This window comes from Plecotus auritus, assembly GCF_963455305.1.
Source record: "Plecotus auritus genome assembly, chromosome: 4".
NCBI lineage: Eukaryota > Metazoa > Chordata > Mammalia > Chiroptera > Vespertilionidae > Plecotus > Plecotus auritus.
Genome location: NC_137775.1, coordinates 96,426,474 through 96,453,718, shown reverse-complemented (window position 1 = coordinate 96,453,718; position 27,245 = coordinate 96,426,474). Strand labels below are relative to the sequence as shown.

General features: G+C 46.2%; 1 protein-coding gene across 7 annotated transcripts in view; it reads left to right on the top strand.

Annotated features, from left to right (window-relative positions):
* The window catches only part of RNF8 (ring finger protein 8), a 37,540-nt gene extending 12,020 nt beyond the window's left edge, over positions 1-25,520 (top strand). The window contains exons 3-9 of one of the 7 annotated variants that reach the window (XM_080664504.1): positions 4,355-5,095; positions 7,447-7,509; positions 10,661-10,750; positions 12,814-12,921; positions 15,514-15,718; positions 21,090-21,247; positions 25,045-25,520. In XM_080664504.1, coding sequence (XP_080520630.1) covers positions 4,355-5,095; positions 7,447-7,509; positions 10,661-10,750; positions 12,814-12,921; positions 15,514-15,718; positions 21,090-21,223 — 1,341 coding nt within the window. In that variant the 3' untranslated portion in view covers positions 21,224-21,247; positions 25,045-25,520. The remainder of the gene's footprint in view (positions 1-4,354; positions 5,096-7,446; positions 7,510-10,660; positions 10,751-12,813; positions 12,922-15,513; positions 15,719-21,089; positions 21,248-25,044) is intronic. The other 6 variants (XM_080664505.1, XM_080664499.1, XM_080664501.1 and 3 more) reach the window with 6 other exon arrangements.
* Positions 25,521-27,245: the final 1,725 nt, after the last annotated feature.

Here is a 27,245-nt window from a genome sequence, read left to right as displayed (position 1 = left end):
ATTGGATATTTACAGGACTCCAAATCGTTAAGAAAAAGAAAGATAACCCAGTTTTATAAATGGACAGGAGCCAGACACTTCACAAGATATTGTATCCAAATGTTCAACATCCATCAGAAGTTGTTCAGCCTCATTCATGATCAGGGAAATGCAAATTAAAACCAGGATAGAATAGCACTACACACCCACCAGAGTGGCTAAAATTAATACTGAATGTGCCAGGATGTGGAGCAAAAGTTGTCAGGGTAGAAGTGTAAGTTGGTACAACTACTTTGGAAAGTTATTTGGCATTATTTATTAAAGTTGCACATATATATACCCTGTAACAGTATATTTAGTCACAGGGAAATAGCCCAGATGTCCATCGATAGCATAATGGAGAAATAAACTATGGAATATTCTTATAATGAAACACTATACTGTAATGAATGTGAATGAACTGCTACTATATCCAACAACCATTAAAAATATTGATTGATACCCACCAATTAGAATTGCTGAAATAAAACAATACCAAGTGCTGGTGAGCATGGAATCGTAAGCATTGCATGTGTGAATACAAAATGGTACTGTCACTTTGAAAAATAGTCTGGCAATTTCCTGCAGCTAAACATACACTTACTCGGTGATTCTGTTTCTTGGCATTTACCCTAAGTTAATGAAAACTTAATGTTCTCAAAGAAACTTGTGTGTGAATGTTTGTAGTAGCTTTATTTAATTATCAAAAACTTGGGGAAAACAACTAGGGAATGGATAAACAAACTTGTACACCCATGTCCGGAATACTAGTCAGCAATAAAAAAAAAAAAAACAAGCTATTGTTAATGCAACAACATTGGCAAGTCTCAAAGTCATTGTGCTAAGTGAAGAAGCCAGGCTCAAAAAGGGTATATACAGTGTGATTCCATTTATACAACATTCTGGAAAAGGTAAATCTACATAGGTAGGGCAGAGAACAGATGAGTAGTTGCCTAGGAGTTGGGGAAGGGTTGGCTGGAAAGGGGTACTATGACTTGATCCAATTATAGACTAAATGCATCCTATATAATAAAAGGCTAATATGCAAATTGTCCCCTCAACCACGAGTTCAACCAGGGGACGGGGCCAGCCCACCAACCACCCTCAGCCCCCCTCCCGCGGCCGGCCCGCCCCCAATTGGGGCGGGCTGGCTGGACCCCACCCATACACGAATTCATGCACTGGGCCTCTAGTTCGTATATAAACCTGATGCCTAGTTCCAGCCTCAGACTGTTAACTCAGTCTGAGGGCGAGATTCAGGTATTGCTATTTGTTTCAAAGTTTTCCAGGTGATTTCACTGAGTAGTCAGGGTTGAGAATCACTGAGTGACATAAATCTTCTGGAAAACTCCAAGAGAACATTGCCTTTTGAGTTTAGGTTTCACTGTCTTCAACAGCTGACTAAAAACACTGGACAGAGGTTGAGCATCAGGTGAAGTAATTATTGTATAGGGGTGTGTGCTAGCCCACCTTTTCCCACTGATGGCAAAGAGACATTAGGCAGGCTGCTGCTGCTGCTGTTATCACTTTGCTGCTGCTGACATTGTTCAAACTGGTGATTATGAAAACCACATTAAGAAAGGCTTGAACAGAGTTTGATTTATTTAAACCATTATATTTGAGATTATATTCTGGGCAGTACTTTATTGTTCTTGTATAGCCATGGTATTTTCATCCTTTTCTATAGTCACCTTGTGAATAGACCTGACTCAGGGCTGTGGTCCCAATTATACCACTAGGTGTCACCAGGAAGTGATGAATGGGTAAACATAGAAGGATCTGAAGATAAAATGTGATGGGGAAATGTGAGAGCTTATTTTCCAGGCCTATAGGACTCTGAAGGAGGCTCCTTAATGCAGAGGATCTAGTGGAGGGCTGCAATATGTGTTGAAAGTTTTCCCCAGCTTTTTAGGGATTCCCTGTTCTCTCTAGTTTGGGGCTGCTTCTGTGACCTTTCTTTATTTAACCTTATCTTTGCCTTTGAGGTTTTTCTAAAATGTCTGTACCTTAGCCTTAGGTAGCCTTCTGTGTCATATTACTTTTCCTGAAACCTTTTTCCTAAGTATAATCTATTCTGATATAGAACTTTTTTAATTTAAATTATTTATTGTTGAAAGTATTATATACATCTCCCTTTTCCCCCATTGACCTCTCCCCAGCTGCTCCTGCCACCCCCCCCCCCGATATAACACTTTTAAAATAAATTCTTCTGACCTCCATCCCCCTCCTATGTTATTTTCTCACGTGTTGTCAGCAGAACTCATTAGTCCTCATAGTTTCTGAGGCTGAATATGAATAGAAAGGTTGGGAGAAGGTTAGCCAGATAAGCCAGGTTAGACCCAAAGTAGTGGGTTAAAGCTGGTCTTTCTGTATATATCTATATACTAGAGGCCCGGTGCACGAAATTCATACACTTGCGGGGGGGGGGGGGGTCCCTCAGTCCGGCCTATGCCCTCTCACAGTCCGGGAGCCCTCGGGGGATGTCTGACTGACGGCTTAGGCCCACTCCCCCCGGGGAACGAGCCTAAGCCATCAGTTGGACATCCTTAGCACTGCTGCGGAGGCGGGAGAGGCTCCCACCATTGCTGCTGTGCTCGCCAGCCATGAGCCGGCTTCTGGCTGAGTGGTGCTCCCCCTGTGGAAGTGCACTGACCACCACTGGGCAGCTCCTGCGTTGAGCATCTGCCCCTGGTGGTCAGTGTGTGTCACAGCGACTGGTCGTTCTGCCGTTTGGTCAATTTGTATATTAGCCTTTTATTATACAGGATAGCTATGCTCTGCTTTCTCTCCCTCTTTCTGCTTGAGCCAAATGATACAAAGCCAGAAACAAGGGTCTAATACCAGAACAGAGCTGAGATCCGATCTCTATTGCCCTTCATCCTCTGTACCTTGTGGTCAAGCTCCCATCTCTCATATTTGGGTTAAACAGGTAATTGTTGTAGCTAAAAGTAGGTAGCTGTAGTTACCAACACAAACATAAATCTTAGTACCAATTCAGCTGTGAGCTTCATCTCTGGCCTGTCCCCCAAAGTTAAGTCCTTGATATGGGTTAAAATGCCCACTTGTTTCTTTAAACTCTAAATTCTGCATTCCCATTTGGCATCTCTTAGCTAACCCAGCTTCACATAATATCCCATTGCATTTATAGGCTGTGCTTTTATGTGCCCTTGTGTTTTGCTTTCTACTGTCAGCTGCTAAACATTTTCATGTCTTCCAATTTTGCACTCCATATATTTATCTTGCAAGATGCTGAGCATAGAATTGAAATGATTGTTGATAAATCAAGCCAGATCATAGTAATAGTAGAGAGCACTTATATAATGCTTACCATGTGCCAGACACTTTTCTAAGTATATTACATATGTTATCTCATTAAATCCCCACAAACACCGTGAGGGAGAGACTATTATTATTTTCTGTTTTATAGATGTGGTAACTGAGGCATAGAGAGGTTAAGAAACTTGCCCAAATCCCACAGTTAAGTGATAGAGCCAGATCACAAACTTAGGCAGTCTGACTCCAGGGTCCATGCTCTTAACTCTGAACTATGATTTTAGTTATAACCATAAAGCATTTATATATGAGTCACTGTGGTAAATGTTTTACATGTATTTTCGCATTTACTCCTCACAGGAACCATATGAGGTAGGTACCATACCAGCCCTATATTACAAACAAAACTGTTTAAGTAAATTGCCGAAGGCCATGCAACGAATAAGCCCAGTAGGTTAAGAGCCCAAATCTCTCTGAGTCCAGAGCTCCAGCTCTTCACCACTATGCCCGTGGGCCTCTCGTGCTGTTAAGTGGGTCAGATCTCACCTGCGGTTTGACCCAGGACAAGTGTTGACACTCTTTTTTATTTGTGTGTCCTGGAAAACGCTCTGCTCACTCACCAGTGTGTTCAAGGGGCACATGCAGAGACGGTGCTTGCTTGGCTTTCCTGGTCAAGACTGTCCTTTTGAGCTTTATCATTAGATGCTACTTTCTTTACGAATAGCCGCTTTTTCAGTCCTGGGTCAATAGGAGCTATTAGATTTCATTTTCTTTCAATGCTACTGCATTTATTTGAGTAATTCATCCACTAGTAATAAGGGATTCCCGCCTGTTACACAGGCAGTTCTCTATGGAGGCATGAATGTGAAATACAGGTAAAAAACCAAAGTGCTGTTTGAAGAATGCTGTTTCTAAGGATGGTGGTTTATGAACCTTTCTTTTCTATTTGTTCTCAAGGGTTTTCCTTCTGAAAAGGCTGAAGGTTTTGTAGCAGCAGGGGAGACATTCCATTAAGAGGAGGAAAATCATGAAGCTTATTTTGTCTTTCTTTCCCTTTTCCCAGAGTCTGAATGGCGTTTGGCTGAACAGAGTACGTCTAGAGCCTTTAGAGGTGTATTCCCTCCATACGGGAGACCGCGTTCAGCTTGGGGTGCCTCTGGAAAATAAGGAGAGTGCAGAGTATGAATATGAAGTTATTGAAGAAGACTGGGAGAAGATGTATCCATATCTTGCCCCAACGAATGATCAGATATTGGGGAAAAATAAGGGCTTGAGAACTAAAAGAAAATGTAGTTTGGATGAATTAGAGGGTCCTGAAGCTGAAGGCCCCTCACACTTGAAATTCAAAATGAGTAAAGTGTCTTGTGAACCTGGTCAACCACTGAAGTCACGTGGGAAAGGTGAAATGGCCAGTGGACCCTCTGAACATTTGGAACCTCAGGTGACTTCTCTCAAGCCAAGTGAGAACACCACAGGGGCTCATGTTTTCTCTGGCCCCACCAAAGTCCTGGCGCTGCATCATAACAAGCAGAAAGCCTCAAACCCGTCAATATCTCAGAGCCGCTTAGAGCTATTCAAGGTGACTATGTCTAGGATTCTGAAGCTCAAAACACAGATGCAGGAAAAGCAAGTAGCTGTTCTGAATGAGAAAAAGCAGACCCAAAAAGGGGACTCAAAGAATATTGTGCAAATGGAGCAGGAACTGCAGGATTTACAGTCTCAGCTTTGTGCAGAGCAGGCCCAGCAGCAGGCCAGAGTGGAGCAGCTAGAGAAGACTTTCGAGGAAGAGCAGCAGTTTCTCCAGGTACCACACAGGAGGGAAGGGCAAGAGTGCCTCTCAGGGTGGGCAGGCCTTGGTGAGCCTCTGGATCAGGGACCTAATGCTGAGCGCCAGAGACAGTAGATGGAATGGGAACAGAAAACTTCCAGGTAAGAGAAGGGGGTGAGTCAGAGGTTAAGGCTTCAGTATGGTCATGTCAGGAACCAGAGCCGGGTACCAAGATGGGGTAAGGTGACTGGCAGAGCCAGCCCCAGGTTGTAACTGATCTCAGGATGTAAAGATGAGGCATTTCAGAACTGAGGTAAATTCAGGGGGTTGGATGAAGGTTCAAGATGCCACAAAACCACAGTACTCTCCATTTAAACCAATAGCTGTCCTCATGAGTTTTGTGTGTGGTTTTTTGTTTTGTTTTGTTTTGTTTTTGCTCTGTAATCAAAGCCAAATGAGCCCGAAGGCAGGCATAGGCCAGCTGGTTACTCTGCCCTTGATGTACCTGTTAGCTTGTTAGCTCTGTACCGAACCTAGGAAGTGGGAGGCAAAAAATGCTTTCTTTCCATCATGAGCAGCCAGTGTGGGAGGAAACAGGTCCACCATATTGCAGTTGTTGGGTTGAATGATAAGCCACCTTCCCCAGTGCCTTTAGCAAGAAGGTAAAATAAAGACGCTCTTCGCTGTGTCAAGATAAGGTCAAATGTGTCATCCCCGAGTCATTTTCTTTTAATATATTTTATTGATTTTTTACAGAGAGGAAGGGAGAGGGATAGAGAGTTAGAAACATCAATGAGAGAGAAACATCGATCAGCTGCCTCCTGCACACCCCCTACTGGGGACGTGCCCGCAACCAAGGTACATGCCCTTGACCGGAATCGAACCTGGGACCTTTCAGTCCGCAGGCTGACGCTCTATCCACTGAGCCAAACCGGTTTTGGCCCGAGTCATTTTCTTAAATGACAAGCTGTTGCAAAAAGCTTCTAGGCTAGAGCTGGTCCTTGCTCAAAACATCAGTTCCACAGGTTTACTCCCACCTACTTGCTCAGGTAATATTGAATGTCAAGACTTCCCCACTGTTGGCTAGAACTAAGACCAGTGAGGATTGCTGTGAATAAGCTTTTATCTCTTGTTTACTTTGTTCAGGGCAAGGAACAACCAGTAGTGTTCTCTCATTTCCGAACAATTTATCAGTTTCATTCTAATCTCTTGTCCCCTGGAACCGGTAGATTAGCTCAGGCCATGGATTAACTAGGTCTTTCCAAGGGGACACACTGCTATGAGTACCTTTTTGCAGCCTGGACTAAGTTTTTGAAATTGACAGAGGGAGGTTTATCTCTACATATGTGCTTTATACCGCCATTCCTGCAGCAGAACTCTCTTTAAGGGCTAATGTGTTCAGGAATGAGAGTGACTGTTAATATTTGTGGCTGCTCTGGCATGTTTGAAGGAATAGCTGTGAAGTCTTTTTCATACCAAAATGGTAAAGAAAGGCCAAAGGACTTGTTAAGAAAATTTCTCAAGGTAGGAGAAGCTCACATATAAATGGCTCATAGTATCTAGTCCTTTATTTATTGGTTGGATTTCCCTCTGCCACAAGCCCTAGGGATTTATTCTACCCCGACTACTTGTACAGAAGCTCATTTAACCCTTCCTGCTTCACACAGATGCTTTTTTTTTAAGCACCCATGTTGCCTGGTACTCTGCTTGGGTTCAAGTGGTTATAAAAATGCTTAATAAATGTGTCATACCTATAAAATAATCATAAGAGTTTAAGTCAGTATATTTAAATTAGAGAATAGTTTTAAGTTGGCATATTATATGGATAGATAATTCTTTAAGGAGGGAAAGGCCCAGAGGTTCTGTGGAAGGTGCTGGTCATAGGGTAATGATGATGTGGAGGGCACCCTGTCGAGGGGGTGACAGAGGAAATACAGCCTAAGTTCAGGCAAGGGAGGAGGAGCCGTTCAAGGCTGGAAGTGGTAGAGACTCGGTGTTAGGGATGGAGGTGCCCAGAATCAAGGGGAGGAACCTATGAGTGCTGGCCTGGGCATGGTGCTTAGATAGTTGGCAACTCAGAACCTTTCAGTTAACATCCTTTGGGGAGTCACCACATTTGTGGGAAATTAATCCAGAGTAGTTTCTCCAGAACAGCCTGAGTAGTGGCTTACAAGTGACAGCCCTGAGGCGAGCAGTATTTAAGCAGTTAACTCTTCTTAGATCCCTTGCTGCCGACAGCTTGAGTAAAATGGGAAATTTTCCACCTGCTTCCTGCCCCCTGTTGCTTCCAGATGCTCATGCTAGCTGGTCTGCTCTGTTTGCTGCTGGATTTTGTTGCTTGTTTCCCTCTCTGCTGGGAAACCTTCCATTTTGTTTTTGGTTTGCAGGGTCTGGAGAAAGAGCAAGGAGAAGAGGACCTGAAGCAACAGCTGGCCCAGGCTCTGCAGGAGGTAACTTAGCTCTTGCCATTGTGGGCTGTATAGTGAGGGCAGCCAGGCTTCTCATGGCCACTGGCTGCCTTTGCTGCTTAGCGCACACCTCTGCGGCACCTCCAGTCTAAATAGAGCAGGTGACAGCTGCTCACACCATCAGGTTGGAGACTGGAGCCTCACAGATATGCCAGACCTCAGCATGAAAACTCTCATCTTCATCAGAGCAGAAGCTGCTCTGGTGAAGATGGAATGGAGCCTGTAGCAATTAGGAGGCTCTGGGGAAGCGCTGCACCTCCAGGAAGGTGAGGGCAGCAGAGGGGAATCGTGAGCCTTGCCTTGGCCACCACCAAGGCCTGCAAGGCCTCCATTCTGTCACCGATCCCAAGCTGAAGCTGTCCAGAACCCATTCGAGAATGTTCCAATTAAGCATTTTAGGTCAGGTCGAGAATGTGCAGTTTAACAGTCAGCAAAACATACTGATTTACTGAAAAGGCAGGGCTCACAGGAATAAAATTCTCCTAAAAGATAGCTTGTAATTTATTTTATTTAACTTGACTGCTTTTCTCATCTGATTATTTTTATAAATTTTTTTGCATCTTTAAAACCTGTTTTGTCTTCTGTCCTTTATGTGTTAAAAGTAGTAATTTGATGCAGGTTTAGTCAGGTTAGTGGATGGTTCGTCTCCTTGAGAAAAGTGAGTGTGATCGCATCAGAGTTTGTTTAGGATAATTGATCCTTACAGCTCTTTTATTGCACGCCTACCTCCAACCTTCTTGCAGTGCTAACAATCACATGCTATTAAAAGCTTGGGAGGTGCCTGCCTTGATTCCTTGAGAGGTGCACAAACAGCTTTGGGAAGAACTAGGTGCAAATTCAATTTGCTTGGAATTTTATTTTCTAAGTTTGTTTATTTTCTAGGGTGAGAAGGTAGGCATACTTCCCATGTAGAGCATTATTAAATTAATATTCAGATACTGTTCTGAACTTGACTGGAAAAGAGTAAGGTTCTGCTTCTTGGAAATCCCTGAGGGATCACTGCGTACTCCACACCCACAACTCCTCACCCTCTCCTGAGACAGACAGGAAAACACTGTCATTCAGCATGAGGTGCCGGGCCAGTCTCCACTCATTAGCCTCAAATGGGATACTTCTAGGTCATGGTTCTACGCCAGCATGCCTGGGGGACATAGCTCTCTCTCAACTGAAACATGTTGGTTCTTCTGAAACTGCTCTTTTTCATTTATCAGATCATTATTACAACTGGGTTTACATAAAGGTTTACAACTTTTCTGAATGCTTTCTTATCTGTTACTATTGTCCCGGTGCACGAAATTCATGCACAGGGGACGGGCGTGTCCCTCAGCCCGGCCTGCACCCTCTTCAATCTGGGACCCCTCGGGGGATGCCCGACTGCTGGCATCAGGCCTAAACCAGCAGTCAGACATCCCTCTTGCAATCCGGGACCGCTGGCTCCTAACCGCTCACCTGCCTGCCTGCCTGATCTCCCCTAACCACTCTGCCTGCCAGCCTGCTTGCCCCCAACTGCCCCCCACTGCCAGCCTGCTCACCCCCAATGTCCCCCCCTGCCAACCTGCTCGCCCCCAACTGGCCCCCCCCTGCCAGCCTGCTCGCCCCCAACTGCCCCCCTGCCGGCCTGATCACCCCCAGCTGCCCTCCCCTCCTGGCCTCATTGCCCCTAACCACCTCTGCCTCCGCCCCCGCCACCATGGCTTTGTCCAGAGGACGTCCGAAAGGTCTCCCAGTCTAATTAGCATATTACTCTTTTATTAGTATAGATAGAGGCCTGGTGCACGGGTGAGGGCCAGCTGCTCTGCCCTGAATGGGGTCCCAGATCAGGGTGGGGGTGCCTTTGGGGGGCGGGGCCAGCCTGCGTGAGAGGCCTGGTGTGGTTTGTGCAGGCTGGCCACACCCCCATTGGGGTGGGGGTCCTCACTGGGGGCGGTACCAGCCTGGGCGAGGGGCTGGGGCAGTTTGCAGGCCAGCCATGCCCTCATTGGGATGGGGGTCCCCGCTGGGGGGCGTGGCCAGCCTGGGCGAGGGGCTGAGGGTCATTTGCAGGCTGGCCACGCCCCTATCGGGGTGAGGGTCCCCGCTGTGGAGCGAGGCCGGCCTGGGCAAGGGGCTGAGGGCCGTTTGGGGGCAGTTTGCAGGCCGGCCAAGCCACCTGCTTTGTCCGGAAGGTGTCCAGAAGGTCTCCTGGCCTAATTAGCATATTATCCTTTTATTAGTATAGATTTTATTATTAACACCGATATGGGAGAGGTACCTGTTTTCCTATTTTATAGATGAGAGAGTTACAGCACATCTAATTAGTGGTCAAAATGAATGAATACCCAGGCCTTCTGATATAACTGCTTTTCTCAGGAGATCACACATTTTAAAGTTTCTTTCTTGAGTAATATCTTTTTAGAAATACTTACCTTTACTCCACCTTCTTTTTAAAAAGGATGTGAGGTACGATTTAAAGTATAAGCTACACTTAAGCACAAGGAGTTCAGAAATTAGGTTTCATAGAAGTGGAACCTCTTGGCACTCATCTAGGCAGTTAGTCCCCATGAACAAGCTGTTAACTCTTGGGCACGCCAGGTTCCAGAAAATGCAGGCAGGGTTTAGGCAGGACTGTCTTGTGCGGGAGTAGTGTGTGATATGTAGAATAAATAGGTTAAAGGCCTTTTTAATTTCAGTGAAAATGAAATCCCCGAATCCCATTTCTCTCTGATTGTTTCTTAAAAGCCCACTCCCAGTGCTGGGTAGCCTCAGAGTTACTTATTAGTTCTTGAGCGTTGGTTTTTAGAATCACTTGGACGGCTTTTATAAAAACGCACATTCTGGGCGCCCAGCAACATCTGCAGAATCAGACTCCCTGGAAGGCAGTTCCTCAGTTGATCTGGACGGCCACGGAGGCTGGGCTATTTCCAGAGGGATTAATAGGTTTCATGGCCTCCCTCCCTGTTTACTCCCTTCCCCCCCCAAAAAAGCAGCAGGTAAGTGTCCTGAAGGAACAAAGGCATTAATTTGAAATTGCCAGTCCATTGACCCCTTGAACTAACGCCACTGACAGAGGGGGAGGGTGGGTAGCTGCGTGTGTGGCTAAAAGGAGGCTTGCAGTGGAGCTTGTCTTGAGTGTGTATCTGCTATGTTTCTGCAGCATCAGGCTCTAATGGAGGAGCTAAACCGCAGCAAGAAGGACTTTGAAGCCATCATTCAAGCCAAGAACAAAGAATTGGAGCAGACCAAGGTACTAGAAAGAAGATGAAGGTTTAGAATTTGGTTAGTATGTGCAACTCAGCATTTTCAACAGTGCAAGGGTTGCTATGGTGAATGGTGAGAGAAGAGAGTATGTGACTTTTCCCAGCCTCAGGGGAAATAATCTGTAAAATTACTCAGGCCTATAGAAGGTTCTGCCTGTAAGACAACATCTGTTTCCTTCCCTCATTCAGAAGCGAAATGCCGCAGATAAGACACACTTGCTGCAGTCTAATCCATTGTCTAGGGTAGATGCTCCCTCAGTGTGTCCCACTGACACAGGCTAAGGGGTGCTTGTAATCAAAGTTAAAAGGAGTTCATCCTCATGCATTTATGTAATTATTTCCCACATCAAATCAGTAGAACTCTTAAGTTAGGGGTTATTAACTCAAGTGCCCACTGAGGTCAGACTGGTAATAGAAGTGAGTAGTGTCCTGTGAGGACGAGGTGCACGGGAAAGGAGCCTTTGCCCCCACCTCCACCCCAAAGAGCAACTCTGCTGCAGCCAGCTGTTGCCATCCAGAAATGTGAGCCCAGTGTTGTCAGATCTGAGTTTTCCACAGAAGAGGGAAATCCAAATGTTCACATAAAATATCCTAATTTTCAAATATTGGCAACAAGTTCAGTTTTTTGTTTTGTTTTTTTAATGGCCAAACTAAACCATTCTGTAGGCTGGATCCAGCCCACAGGCCATCAGTTTGCAACCTCTGACCCCAAATTACTGCCTGAGCCCATCTGCATCTCACAGCCTGCCCCTCCTCACAGACAGCCCTCAAGCAGAGCACAGAAAGGAGGAGACTCTCTTCACTTGGATTGATTGCCTTATCCTCTGTTAAAATCACAGAATATCTTCTTTCCCAACCTCCAAGAAACCAACCATCTTTTTAAACCCAGCAATTCATAAGTGTTCAGGGAACTTGACTCTAGTTAGAAATGGGCCCAGACCTTCTTCCCTGTCCTAAGCAGTCTGACAGTCTTTGCTTTGATTAGAAGAGAAAACAAAAGATGAAAAATGAGCCTGGCCAGTGTAACTCAGTGGTTGAGTGTCAGCCTGTGAACCAGAAGGTCACGGTTTGATTTCCCATCAGGGCACATGCCCAGGTTAGGGGCTCCATTCCCAGTAGGGGGTGTGCAGGAGGCAGCCAATTGATAATGTTTCTCTCTGGATGTTTCTATCTCCCTCTCCCTTCCTCTCTCTGAAGTCAGTAAAAATTATATATGTATATTAAAAACAAAAAGATGACAAATCAATTATATTCCCTGAATGTCATTTCCTCTCTCCCTCAGGGGCTCCTGATACTTTTTTGGAGGGGGGATGAGGTGCTAACTTAAATAAATGATGCTTCAAGGGCACACACCTAGGATACTGAGAGTACTGAGAGTGGGTGTGCGGCACAGCTCCCTAAAAAGATTGTCCACAGCAGTTTGACCTCTTGCGGAAAGCATAGGGAAATTGCACTGCAGGCCTTGCAGGAGTGGGAAGTGGCAAGCATAGAGCTTGGGGCCTGACACCCTTCCAGCCTCCAGGAAACATATAGAGATTATCCCTATTTTATAGAAGAGGCAGCTATAAAGAGCACAAGGGACCTTATACACTAATTCAAATTTCTGCCTCTATGGACTGTTCTTTATGTCTTCTGTTTTGTCCAGTGAGTTTTCAGTTTGGGGGATAATTTTATATTATATCCCCTCTGAACTGCAGTTCACTATGGGATTCTGAATGTCTCATTCTGGCCTTGGGTGCTGGTGGGGTTAGTATACTGCCTTCAGTTTTTCTCATTTGGTTAATTTAGGGAAGGAGACAGAAACTACAATACAAATACTGAAAAATCGGAGAGAGGAAAGAAAGGAAGACAGTGCCCCCTATTAGAAACCAGTTCTGAGAAATAGTACTCCCTGGGAAATGCTTTGTTCTCTGTGTTGCTCTGCCAGGATGAATTTTTAATTTAGAATCCTTCTGGATCCCATTCCGGATGATTAGGTCTGCTCCCTGTCCTGTTTGGCATTCTCGTTGGTCCTCCCAAATGACGGGTAGGTCGGGTTGTGTCTTTGCAGGAAGAGAAGGAGAAGGTGCAAGCACAGAAGGAGGAAGTTCTTAGCCACATGAATGACGTGCTAGAGAACGAGCTCCAGTGTATTATCTGTTCAGAATACTTTATTGAGGTAATTATGAACAGTGGCTCCCTCGCGCCTGTCACTCTCCTGACCCTGGGAGCTCAGCTACACAGGCTGCTGCTGCCATAGGGAAACATTCGGAAGAGCTTTTTCTTGTGGGAACTTCTTGTAGCTGACTTCAAAGTAATGTCTAGAGGTGGCCACTTCTCATTTGTTTTTGTAGTCTTTAACTTTCTTGTCCCTTTTCCTATTTCCTTTGTTCTTGAGTATTTACTTGATATAATCAATATTTTTAGCTGCAATACAGCCTTTCTCTCTGTCGTTGGGGAGAAAACAGAGCCACATGGCATTAGTTTTTTTTGTGTGTGTGTTTTTTTTTTTTAATATATTTTATTGATTTTTTACAGAGAGGAAGGAAGCGGGATAGAGAGTTAGAAACATCGATGAGAGAGAAACATCGATCAGCTGCCTCTTGCACACCCCCTACTGGGGATGTGCCCGCAACCAAGTTACATGCCCTTGACCGGAATCGAACCTGGGACCCTTCAGTCCGCAGGCCGACGCTCTATCCACTGAGCCAAACCGGTTTTGGCATGGCATTAGTTTTTGAAGAATCAGAATAAAGCTGCTCAATAAAGCTACTCCTCACTATGAATGGGCGTGGTACTGAGAGTGGGTGTGCGGCACAGCCTTTAAACAGGGCGGTCATGTCGTTGATGTGTGGGCCCTGGGAATTCAGCATACGTGGAACATGTTTCAGGGACTCGAGGCCTTGTGAAAATGGAATAGCTCTCTCCTCCGTTACCAATAGTTACCTGTCATATTTTTGCACAGACTCTTATTTTCACATATTGCACCATTTGTGACCAGTTCATCTTATACCACAAGTTTAAAATCAAGTTTTTAAATGACAGTGCTTTTCAACTTCCTTTACAAAGGAAGTCACGCCCTGACCGGTTTGTCTCAGTGGATAGAGCATCAGTCTGCAGACTCAAGGGTCACAGGTTCAATTCCGGTCAAGGGCATGTACCTTGGTTGCGGGCACATCCCCAGTGGGGAGTGTGCAGGAGGCAGCTGATCGATGTTTCTCTCTCATCGATGTTTCTAACTCTCTATCCCTCTCCCTTCCTCTCTGTAAAAAAATCAATAAAATATACATTTAAAAAAAAAAACAAAGGAAGTCACATATGGCACTGCTTCCTTTTTTCTGGTGGTCTTTACGAGGTTGAGTCTACTAGCCTCCTAAAAACTCTCTTCTGAGCAGACCTGTTTCTTTTGCTCTGGATCCACTTTGACTTCAGGTCATAAATTTCCCCATAATTTCTAGTCATTTGATTCGGGTTTACAGACTCTACCGGGTGAAGACAGGAAAGGGGCCTTGGAACAGGGGCTGGGTTAGCCAACCTGGGGCTTCTGCACAGACAAACCAGACTGGCAACATGGCCTGTGTTTTGTGTACTGCATATTGCCTGACATTTTCTACTGGTCACCTCTTAAAGTCAGTGTTTGAAAGAGGTTTCCTTTTAATCAGACAGTTTTTAGTGCTGTTGATAAGAATTTACCTCCTACAGTAAACAGATTGTCTCCTAGTTGGCCTTTGGGCCAACTTGGCATTTGAAACATACATTATTTCTGTGTCATTTGTCACTGCCATCCTAAAAGCAGGATGAAGACTTTTGAGCCTCGGAAAAGTTGTGTCTTAGGAGACATACATAAACAGGAGCAATGAAGATAATGGTTTATATTCTTGGGAATGAAAAGCACGGCGGAAATGGGACCACTGGTCTGCTCAGCGAAACCCCTCAAATGACAGAGCTCCTCTGCTTCCTCCCTTTTCACAGGCTCGTTCACTCAGGGTCAGGCACTGGCAGGGAGCCCATTACAGTTTTTCCATTTCCCCCTTTTTCTTCAGCCTTTTTAGTTGCCTTTTACATGTATTTTACTTTTTTGGTTTTTTTTTTAATAGAGAGGACTCCTCCTACCATCCTATATACTGAATTTTCTGTGTGTATTCACTCCCCTTTCTATATTAAAATTGAGGTTCTAATTCCCCATTAGCAAGACACACATTTGTTTTCCATAAAAGAATTAGTGATGTACTTGTACCAAACATTCACTCGCTTACTAGTCCTTCCGGTGTCCAATGACATTTGTTTGCAAGGTAGCTAACCCATGTTGGCAGTGGCCTAAGTTGGTGGAACAAGACAGACAGCCTCCTGGGGCCTGAGTCTATGAATTTAACTTTTGAGAAAGAAAATAAATCATCTAACTTGTAGCTTAAAATTTCCCATCCCCTGCCCAGCCAGGGTTGCTCAGTGGTTGAGGTTGACCCATGCACCAAGAGGTCACTGATTCAATTCCCAGTCAAGGCACATGCCCTGGTTATGGGCTCAATTCCCAATAGGAGGCAGCCTATCAATGTTGATGTTTTTCTCTCTCTCTCCCTTCCTTTCTCTATAAAATCAATAAAAACATTTTAAAATTTTTCCATCCCCCAAAATGGTTCTGGTACCTTTTGTAAGCTCTCTAGAAAAGATTATGGTTGAAAACCCACTTGGTCTTGCTTAGCTTTGAGATCACACCCACCCTGGGAAAGTTAACCTGACAGTTCTGATGTGTGTGTTCACATTCTCATTGCAGGCTGTCACCTTGAACTGTGCCCACAGTTTCTGCTCCTATTGTATCAGTGAATGGATGAAGAGGAAGGTAGAATGTCCCATTTGTCGGAAGGACATCAAATCCAAAACCCCCTCCCTGGTTCTGGACAATTGCATTAGTAAAATGGTAGATAATCTGAGTTCGGAAGTAAAAGAACGACGAACTGACTTAATTAAGAGACGAAAAGGTGAGTGGTTATGTACAAGGTGAGTGCCCTCAATGAAGGACTTACAACTGGTTGGGGAAGAGAGTCAGATGAAGATGTGGAAGAAGGGGACAAGTAAAGGAGTTAAAGATAATGTGTGAGAAAGAGTTGAAGTAGCATTAACTCTCTTACTTGAGCACCGTGAAAGGGGGCGCTTAGTGTATGTGCCTTGGTTATGGGGGTAAAAGATGTGATTAGAAACAGATGGTCAGTCAGTTTGCTGTATTGATCACTAGATGGTGCTGTTGTTCAAGACAGTTTAGTTCTGTCCAGGTGTAAAAACCCTTGGGTTGGGTATACAGTCAGTTATAAACTGGACGTGTACAAGTCAGAGATTCACAACTTGAATGCCTGAAGGAAACAGGTTCTCTCTGTGATAGTCACAGCTTAATTACACAAATTGGGCATAATGTTAAACCAGAGGCAAATAAGTTTAAGCCTGCCATGTTATCATTGGGGGTGCTAATATGTTTACCAGCAAGTCTCCAAGTTGGAGGGAATTTGGTAAAGAGATTGGGGAAGGGGTGGGTGAATTTCCCTAACGAACCACGTGAACTCCTGCTTATTTAACGAGTGACATCATCACCCCTGCTGCCTGCTCTGCTTAAGACTTGAATGGCCTTTGGCAAAAGGATATGTCCTGGGGCAAAGCACCAGGAACTCAATGGGTAAGAAAGTTGGTTGTTGTGCAGTGATGAGTGCATAGAAGCAGGGTGGACTTGATCATCACTAAGTCCCTTTAATAATCTAGTGTAGCACTGCCTCATGAGAAAGCTGCAGAGCCAACATGCTGTGATATCAATTGGCTGCATATAAAGGCCTATCAGAGAAGAGCCAGGAGCTTGCTGCCATTCCAGGTACTTCCCACCACCTGGCCATGGGAATCCATATTGACGTGTGCATTTGGATGTACCTTTCCCTAAGTTCAGAGAAGCTGAAGCAATAGGATCTTCGTCCACTGCTTCCTTTCTCCTAGCCCTGCAGCAGATAGCAGCCACTTTGAGTAGGGCCAGAAATCTGATGCTGATTTGCGAGCAGCTGTGGCATGAGACGCCCTCAGATGGTCAGCTACAGCAGAGGCAGCGAGCCTGTCAGAGCCAGGGGGTGCCGTGCTGAACAGGAGTGTTCTTGAGCCTGTTACACTCAAGGAAGATATTCTGACCTGTGCCCCGTTTTAAGCCCCCAGAAATTGTTTTTTACCTTCCAGGAGCCATTGATTCTGGCAGAATCCCATCGTTCCTCCTCTCCACCTTCCTCCTTCCATAAGCATGTACAGGAACACTGTACTATGGGCCAGGATACAATGGTCACTGAGGCACCATCTGTGGGGGAGGTAGAGAGGGATGCAGGTAGTATGACAAGTTCCACAACAGGGCGCTAGGAAACTACCGAGAAGAGGCACTCACGTCGGCCTGGGCAGGCTGAGTGCGGGAGAAGCTTCAGGGAAGAAGTGCCTTTTGAATGAGTTCAAGGTTCCCTAAGGGGCAGCTTTCCAAGCAAAACATAGAGGTTTGAGAAGCAGTGTCTTGTTCCTAGCAGTGACCCCTCATGTCCACACCAGGTAGAATGTCTCCATGGTGCCGAGCAGCGGGTCTACTGGGGCATTGCGAGTGCCTTCTGTTCGCTTTCCTCTTTCCTTTCGGTGGGAGCAGGGACCTGGGCACCCAGAGCTGACCAGCTCAGCCTTTGAGCTGAAGTGTGCTGGGACTGTCAGCAGTGGGGAGACACCCAAGTACTTTCTTCGTCCAGCCCATTGACTAGGTTTCTTCTCGAAAGTTCAAGCTCAGTAGATGGCTTCATGCAGCATTGGGAAGGGAAAGAATAGCCAACTCCTTTTTCTCTCCAAAGGCTAAAGAGGGTATCTCTGTCTTCTGGTAACAGCAGAGCTGCACCATAAGCCGATCGGCCTCCCCTGGTGGCACGGCCGATGCTGTTCTGGCAGCTGCCTGGGTTTCTGCAGTTATCACAGTGAGTGCAGCTGTGAAGTTTCCTCTAGAGACAGCGAAGGTTCTGCGGCCTGGCTAGGGAAACGTGCCTGAGCATCCACAGCTCCACTGGTCTGCGGTGTGGGATTTAGCGAAAGTTTCATTTCAGATACCAGCCTTCCTTGCCAACAGAAAGCTGGTTTAATCCCCAGTGCATGGGAATTTTAAAAAGGACCAAACTTAGGCTCTGGGAGCTCCGGTTGGCAAGCCTGTCATTGTCAAGGGCTCTTTTCCTCCTGCAGGGGTTGTTCCGAGAGGGAGACCCGCCTCTCTGGCCACGTGGGGCTCATCCCACCAAGAGCAGCCCCACCTAGGCCTCCCTGGCTGGTCGTTGTCTTCAAGTTCCATGTCCCATGGGAGGCGCAGTGCCTCCTGACTGACGAGCTATTGGTCATTTGTAAACTCCAGGTGGCCAGATTATAGAGGAGAGAAGGAGAATGCTTGGGTGCCAGATGCCGTGTTGAAGAAAGGGTGCTCTCGAGCTGGGGCAGGTCAGGAGCATCAATAAGTGCTAGCACGTGAATAATTGTAACTGGCCCGGAAGCTGATGGGAGGTTTGCCTGCAGGGAAGACGTTTACCCCCTGTGGAGGCTCCCTCCCCTGCTGTTCTGTTCTTCAGTGTTTGTTGGTTGAGAGTGTTAACATTCCCACTTTTAGCTTTCCCTAGCAGTTTCTCTGGGTTGGGCTCAGAAAAGAAGAAAGCAAATTTTCTGGACAGTGATTTCCAGTCCAGGGGCTTTTTCAAACCACATTCCCCAGCTCCCTTGATACTATCATCTTGAGCCGAGGCTAGTGAGAGTGCCATGGCCTTCAGGTGAGCTGAGGTGGGGAGAGAGGTTCATGAGCCACAGCTTTCCTGAATCCAGAGGTTGAGGGTCTCCAGGAAGATCTGCCCAGGTCACACCTCGGCCAGGTCAGACCTGGCCCGCTTCCGGTAGCTAGCTGGAAGATGGTCCAGGCATGGGACACAGGAAACTGGCAGTCTCTGAAGACAGAGTGCCTGCCTGCCCACCTGGCAGGCCGTCCCTGATATTGCCAACGTCCCTTGCTGAAAGAGCCCAGTAAAGGCGTGTATGTGGAATGGCAGAGTTGACTTCATCCAGAGAGAATACTTGTTGGCAAGTGCTTTTAGTCCACCATGCCTATCTGGCATAGGATGGTGTTTGTCTAAGGGACATAGCTCTCAGCAAGGGTAGCATGGGGTGGGGTGTCCACCTGCATGCATCCAAATAGTGTATAACACTGGACTCTAAAAAATTTGACTTAAAAAATTTATCTTTTGCAAAATTGTCATGGGATAGAAAATTGGCAGGCTTATTTTTAGAAGTTTTTTTTTTCTTTATAGTCCAGAACCACCCTCCATTTTTTTGCCCCTCCTTTTATATATATTTTTCTAAATTGAGATTTTTTTATTCCTCTCCTGAGGATACATTTTTATTGATTTTTAGAGAGAGAGGAACAGTGAGGAGGGTGGAGAGGGAAAAAGGGGAGAGAGAGAAAGAGAGAGAGAGAGGAACATTGATCGGTTGCTTCTGTATGTGCCCTGACGGAGATTGAACCCACAGCTAGGTATGTGCCCTGACCAGAATCAAACCTGAAACCTTTTGGTATTCGGGACGATGCTCCATCAAACTGAGCCACCCAGCCAGGGCTTTCTTCTTCTTTTTTTTTATTGTTGACACTATTACAAATGTCCCCATTTACCCCTCCCCCCACCCAACCCCCCCACCCCCTTCCCTCTGGCCATAAGCACACTGTTGTCTGGGTCTATGGGTTATGCCTATATGTTTTTGGCTAATCCTTTCGTCTTCTTTCATCCAGTTCCCCCCTCCCCTCTGACAGCTGTCAGACTATTCCATGTATCCATGCTTGTGGTCTATTTTGTTTGTCAGTTTATTTTGTTCATAAGGTTCCACATATAAGTGAGATCATATGGTATTTGTCTTTCTCTGACTGGCTTATTTCACTTAGCATAATACTCTCCAGGTCCCTCCATGCTGTCTCAAAGGATAACAAATCCTTCTTTTTTTACGACTGTGTAGTATTCCATTGCATAAAAGTACTATAGCTTTTTGATGTACTCATCTGCTGATGGGCACTTGGACTGTTTCTAGATCGTGGCCATTGTAAACAATGCTGCTATGAAGCATATATTCTTTCTGCTTGGTGTTTTGGGATTCTTAGGATATATTCCCAAAGTGGATCACTAGGTCAAAAAGCAGTTCCATTTTTAATTTTTTAAGGAAATGCCATAGTGTTTTCCACAGTGGCTGCAGCAGTCTGCATTCCCTTTTCTCCACATCCTCGCCAGCACTTGTTGTTTGTTGATATATTGATGGTAGCCATTCTGACAGGTGTGAGGTGATGCCTCATTGTTGTTTTAATTTGCATTTCTCTGATGATCAGTGACTTTGAGCATTTTTTTCATGTCTCTTGTCCATTTGTACATCCTCTTTTGGAAAAGTGTCTATTCAGTCCATTTGCCCATTTTTTAATTAGATTGTTTGTCTTTCTGGTGTTGAGTTGTATATGTCCTTTATATATTTTGGAGATTAACCTCTTATCAAATGTATTATTGGTGAGTACAATGACTTCCTTTTTCATTTTGTTGATGGTTTCTTTTGCTGCCCTCCTTTTTTCCTTCCCTTCTCCTCCTCTTTTGTCTCCTATTGTTCTTCCTTTCCTTGTCCCTTAAATGGTGTCTGCCTCGTCGCCCTTATTGGCATCTCAGATTGCACAGTTAGGGCCCTGCCGGCTTGGCTCAGTGGTTGAGCATAGACCTGTGAACCAGGAGGTCACGGTTCGATTCCCAGTCAGAGCACACACCTGGGTTGCAGGCTTGATCCTCAGTGTAGGTTGTGCAGGAGGCAGCTGATAATGATTCTTTCTCATCATTGATGTTTCTATCTCTCTCTCTCTCTTCCTTCCTCTCTGAAATCAATAAAAATATTTTTTAAAAAAAGATTGCACAGGTGGAAGGGACAAGGGCAGCATGGGAACTGTTCACCCAGTGCGAAGGTACTGTGATCTTAGAAGTCAGCTTCTAAGATATGAATTGGAATATATGGAGTAGCCATCAGAGTCTCCGAGCCTCGCATTGCTTGTTGACTCTAGTCCTTGAGGTTTCTGGATGGTCTCCTTCCATCTGGAGGTAAAGTCTGTTCTGACTAGCGCTCTGTGGTGGAGTGTCTTCTCTCCTTCACTGAAAGCAGCCACCTCACTGCAGGCCTCTGGACAAGCTTTCACAGCTTAGGGGATGGGCCTTCCTAGAATGATGATCTTTTAGTGCACCCCAAATGCGTACATGGCTGGGTTTGAGGGAGGTGCTAGAGAAGAGACCAGGCTGACCTTTGCTTACCTGCCTGCAGAGTCAGGAACTCTGGTGAGCACCGCCCACCAGCACCACCACCACCACCACCACGTTGTACTGAGGGCAAGACCAGTGCTTGCTGGCCAAGGCTTGCCCACCAGCCGGAGAGAAGGGCCCAGGGGAGGAACCTGAGCACATGCTAGAGCTTCAGGAGAAGTAAGTGAGCAGCTCCGGTTGGCGGGGGTCCAGCAGGAGGGACTTCCCCTCACTTGCTGTTTTCCACAGCAGAAGTTCCTCCTGGCTTTTTTGGTTTTGTTTTCTGTAACGATAAAACAGTTATTTTGGCTCTCTAAAAAATGGATCCTCTCTTCCCGCCAACATGCACCTTTAAATTGGCTTTTCAGACAGACTTGCAGGAGCCTCTTATTGTGGGAGACCACTTGTGTGAATGTAGCGTAGTGTCATTACCCAAAGCTGCTACTCCTGGAGGGTTCCTTGCTCCCGGCACTTACGGCGAGCTGTGCCAAGTATTTTTAGAGCAAGCTCAGATACATGGGTATTCTAGATGTCCATGACCCATCATGGAAACAGTTTCCTCCTGTCCTTCCCCCATGGAACCCCGTAGGATTAGGTCCATCACCACTGAGGCATCTCTGCATCAGCTGCATTATATCCTGTCCAGGTGCCTGTTGCTCTGGTTCCTAAGACGTCTGGTAAGACCAGGCATGCTCCTACTTCTGGCCAGGGCTCCTACTTGAACAGCCTCCAGCTTTGCTTTTTTTTTTTTAAAGGGATGCATTTTCTTTTCTTTTTTTTTAAAAAAAAATGTATTTTATTGATATTTTACAGAGAGGAAGGGAGAGGGATAGAGAGTTAGAAACATCGATGAGAGAGAAACATCGATCAGTTGCCTCCTGCACACCTCCTACTGGGATGTGCCCGCAACCAAGGTACGTGCCCTTGACCGGAATCGAACCTGGGACCTTTCAGTCCTCAGGCCAACGCTCTATCCACTGAGCCAAACCGGTTTTGGCAGCCTCCTGCTTTTCTACCCTGGAGAGTTTGGACCTTTTTTTTTTTTTTTTTTTTTTTTACTTTTGGCTCATGAAACCTGAACCAGAACCAACACCAAAGAAACTGCTCTTCGCTTCCTTCCTCTGGACCAGTGGTCGGCAAACTCATTAGTCAACAGAGCCAAATAACAGTACAACGATTGAAATTTCTTTTGAGAGCCAAATTTTTTAAACTTCTTCTAATGCCACTTCTTCAAAATAGACTCGCCCAGGCCGTGGTATTTTGTGGAAGAGCCACACTCAAGGGGCCAAAGAGCCGCATGTGGCTCGCAAGCCACAGTTTGCCGACCACGGCTCTGGCCCTTTCCTCTTTCTTAGTACCTACTGTCAGGTGCTGGAATGAAAGTGGGCGGGCACTGCAGCCTGCCCTCATGGAGTGGAGCTTTCGGTCCAGATGCAGGGCCTAGCCGGTTGTAGTAACGCCACGAGAGATGAATGGTGTTAGGCAGAGGCCCAGGGATGGCAGAGAAGTGAAGGGAAGTGAAAGGGGGATGGGTGCATATCACCGGTAAAGGGGCTAAAAACAAGAAAGCAAGGAGTGCTGAGGGCTGAAACAGTGCTGAGTGGCGGGACTGCAGAGTGCTAGAGAACGGGTTGAGCAGTGAGGCTGGTGGACCGTGAAGGGTCCCCTAGCCTGTCCGCAAGATTTAGACTGGGGGCCGTGGGAAAACTATAGAAGATTTTGGGTGGAGCTGTGACTGTACATGTTACACTTTTCTGGATAGGTTAATGGGGCTGCAGTGAAGATGATACATGGTGATGGGGACAAGAACAGAGGCAGCAGCTCTGGCCAAGGATGATGGCTGGGCCAGAGAAGTAGCAGTGGGGATGCAGCGAGTGTCTGGACTTGAGCAGTGGTACAGAGGGTAGAATCTGCAGGTTTGTGGAGCTGGTTTGCTGTGAGGAACGAAGGAGCTCAGAGTTGCGGATTACTCCAGTTTCTGTTGGGCAGTGGGGCGATGATGGAGCATTTGCTGAAATAAGGTGCGGGTTGTCAGGGAGGTGAGTTTAGTTTTAGACTAAAGTTGTTTAGACCAAAAGTGAATTGAGAGTGCCTGAAGGCATTTAAATATGTGGACCTGGAGCCCAGAAGAGTCTATATTTGGGGATCCTGTCTGGGTGGTCAGAGCCTGGAGCAATGCTAGCATGGAAGGTGCGAGTGGTGGAAGAGGAGTGTGCAGGGCAGACAGTGAGGAGTGGCCAGAGGTGGGAAAAGGGGGCGTGTGGGACAGGCAACAGAAGACATCGGAGTGGTGTGCTTTGAGCCTTCCTGACCTCACCCTTAGCCCTTATTACATTCTAGACATCTCCCTATTTATTTATTTCAAATACTTACAATACTGAAATTGTATTTGTTAGTGTGTTCTTGCCCCTCGATTTGTAAACAGGACAGGGGTTGTATCTGTCTGTGTTTGGTCTCAGGCCTAGGAGAGTGTTTGGCAGGTCTCCAGTGAATGCACATTTATGAGTGGTCAGGAGCTGAGGGGTGGGCAGTGTGGCTGCGGCTGAGAAGATAAGGACGTAAAGTGCCCTTTGGATAGAGCAGGCATTGTGGGTACTGGCCGGGTCAGCAGCCAGTTTGCATTGAATTGTAGAATGAGTATGGGCTAAAGCAGACAAGAGTAAGATTAACAAGTTCTTCAAAAAATTGGCTACAAGTGTGGGGAGCTACCTAGAGAAGGCCATGGTTGGGAAGGACGTCAGGGTAAAGGAATTTTTAAAGACATGAGAGGTTTTAGCATGTTCACTTGCTGATTGGAAGGAGCCTGGATAGGAGATGCTGGGGAGCCGGGATAGTGGACAGGGACAGTTCCTAGGAAGGCGGGGAAGGAGGGAATGCAGAGCACAGAGGGAGGAATTAGTCTTTAAAAGCAGGAGGTACATCCTGTTTCCTAGAGAGAAGGGGACAATGTGGGAGGACAGGCAAGGAAATGTGCTTAAGGGAGTCAAGAGCATTTCTTTCCTGTGGCTTCTGCATTTTTCTGTGAGCTGTCAGGTGAGGCCCTTCGCTGAGAGGAGGGGACGTGCATGGTTCTCCCAGCTCTCCAAGGCTGCCCGTCCCAAGGCCTACCACCTCGAAGGCTGCCCTGAAGTGGGAGAAAAGTAACTTTTACAATCCTTGCAATCCTCCTACCAAAGTGTTCCGGACCTCAGTTTCAGGAAAGGGGGGTTTCCTTGGTGGCTGTCTTGTGCCCTCAGGATAGGCCAGGGTTCCCGCTTCTCTATGAGGAGGCAGAAGTTATCGGAAAAGACTGGAGGCCAGCAAATAGCCCCTCCAATCCCACCCTCCTGGGTGTCGGAAGAACTCCCGCCTCTCCCTCCAGTCACTGTGGATGCAAGTCCCTCTTTCCTTCAACAGATACTTATTGAGGGCCAGCTTTGTGCCAGGCACTGTTCCAGGTGCAAGGAATAGAAAGAGAAGTGAAAATCTAATAAGTTAGTACTATGGAGAAAAACAGCAAGGCTCGGGAGTGATGGGGAGAGTGTCAGCAGTTTTTGCTGGAGTAGTCAAGGAAGGCGTCACCAAGGAGGTAGCATTTCAGTAAAGCTCTGCAGGAAGTGGCCGCTGCACTGGGGGAGAGTGTCCCACAGGGAGGGACTAGAAGGAGAGTGTGCTTGGGGTTGCTTGGACTGTTGGACAAACAGTAAGGAGGCCAGGTGGCTACAGTAGAGTGAGTGACCAGGAGAGGAAGGGCAGGAGGTGGAGCAGGAGGTGGGGCAGGAGGCAGGTCATGTGGGCCTGATAGGCCTTCAGAAGGCCCTTGACTTTGCTCTTACTCTGGGGGAAGTGAGGAGCGGGCTTTGAGCAGAGTGACATGATCTGACCTGTTTTCTCTTTGCAGGGGCTGGTCTGTGGGGAAGAGATGGAGGGTGGCAGTAAGGAGGCCAGAGAAGGCACATGCAGTTCATCTTTTATTTCTCTTCTCTTTCTCTCCAAAGCAGAGAGATTGTTGTGAAGACTGTGCTGCAGGGGCCTTTGAAAGACTGCCAAGCAATGGAGCACGGGGTGGTCTCGAGGCTCCTCTGTGGACTGTCTTGGGCTGCGCCGGGACAGAGCGTGGGAGAACCACGTGGGACAGAGTCTAAGTAGGAAGTTGTCCGTCACAAGCCTCCCATGCTGGCCAGCCCGCTGCACCGTCATCTGAAGCACCCTGTACCCACCGCCCTGTGGCTTCCGGGTACTGGACAGACTCTGCCTCACTGCGTGTTGAATGGTTATGTAGTTCCATTTGCTTTTTTAAATTTGTTGTTGTTTTGTTACTGTTTTGGTGCCTCTGCTGACCTTGTTCCGGACAGCTTGAATGTACCCCTATGGCTGCCCCTGACGCTAAGGCGGCCTCTATTTGAGAGGATGGCACACTCCTTGTGAAAACAAGATGTCATTTCCTGGAAATAAAATGTAAAACTTAACAGTTGCTTGGCTGGGCTTTGGTGTATTTGTCTTCCTTCCCTTCCAGCTCCCAGACAGTCTCACAGGTAAACACTGGCAGCTCATAAATTGCAGCCAATAAAGCGACTGTATCAGGTGATAGACTGGTGAATGTCAGCCCCAGAAGCCAGGCCCCAGGTCATGGCCATCGCAGATGGGGTCTGTGAAGCCCCTGACTGTTGTGCTTCCTTTTCATTCCAGAGCTGGGGCACTGCTTTCCTGGCTTCGGGATGGGGTGGTTCCCCTTCTTCAGCTGGGGTTTGGAAGTAGTTCCCAAGTCTGTTTTACTCAGTGTCAGAAAACACGGGTAATGCTTTTATGTGTGTGCGTTTAAAAAAAAAAGTAGAAGTCATCTCTTGCTACCTCCTAAGCAGAAAGAAAACTAGTTTGAAATTTGGGAGATAGAAGCTTGGGAAAATCTGTGGTACCCTTGGTTACCAGTGATGAGAATGAGGGACAATACATGACATTGAAGGGTAGTCGTTAGAAGCAAGGAGCTATTAGTAGTATTGTGAACTGCATTGTGTCAGGCAGTGATTTGCTTCTGGGTGGAAAGGGATTTCTCCTTTACCTTTTTATGCCTACCTGGAGAATTGTTCTTTGTAGTTTTCATAAAGGATTGGAAGCTATTGACTGGACAACTTTTTAGGCTGGTAGGTTTTCTCCTTTGTTGAGTATACTGTGAATTGGGATGCTGGAGTCCCTCGTCGTCAATTCTGCCTGTCTCACCAAGTGTACTGATTGATTACTGGTTTAGTCAAGAAAGAAGTAAATAAACATAGAAAACAATACTACAAAAATATCCATCATAACCACATGGTAAAAATTCTGGAGAAACAGGGAAAAGAAAGAAAGATTATTACCATCTTGATGTGATAATCTCCTATTTATCCTATATATGTACAGACAGCACTCTAAGTACAACGTTTCATGTTTACGTTGCCATCTCCCATTTATTTATTAAAAAAAAAAAGTTCTGTTATTTCGACGTATGTACATATGTGCTTTATGTTTTTTATTATTTACCACAAGTAAAGGTCAGGAATTGTTATCTGTCTTTTAAATTTTTTTTACTGTTTCACTTCATTACTGCTGTGTATGTGCTCCATGTGACTGACATAGGTGCTTATGTAGGTGGGTTCCAACTTACAGCGAAAATCGCATTACGTCGCACCTTTGGAAGGGATCTCTGACGTAACCCGAGGACCTACTGTATTTTGTTTATGTGATTACATGGGCATATACTAGTATAAATGTTGACTTATTCTTTTTTAAATTGATTTTAGAGGGAAGAGGCAGGGAGAGAGAGAAAGAGAAACATCAATGTGAGAGAGAAACATTCATCAGTTGCCTCCTGTTGGGGATGGAACCCGAAACCTGGGTATGTGCCCTGACCAGGAATCGAACCTGCCACCTTTCAGTGTATGAGACAATGCTCCAACCAACTGAGCCACATCGGCCAGGGCTACTTAATTCATTTTTTAAGTTCACATATCATAATCACTTTTAAAAGAGTAGAGATACACTTTTTAAAAAAATTTTTATAAGAGTTTATTTAAGCCAAACTGACAAATGCCCTGGAGCAAGATCGCAAATGCTCCCCAGATACGCACTTTTGAATGGGTGATATGGTCACGTGGTTTGAAATGGGAAGTACAAGAGAACCCAGAGTGAAAAGCCTGTCCGTCTGCCCCCCCGTGACCACTTCCCT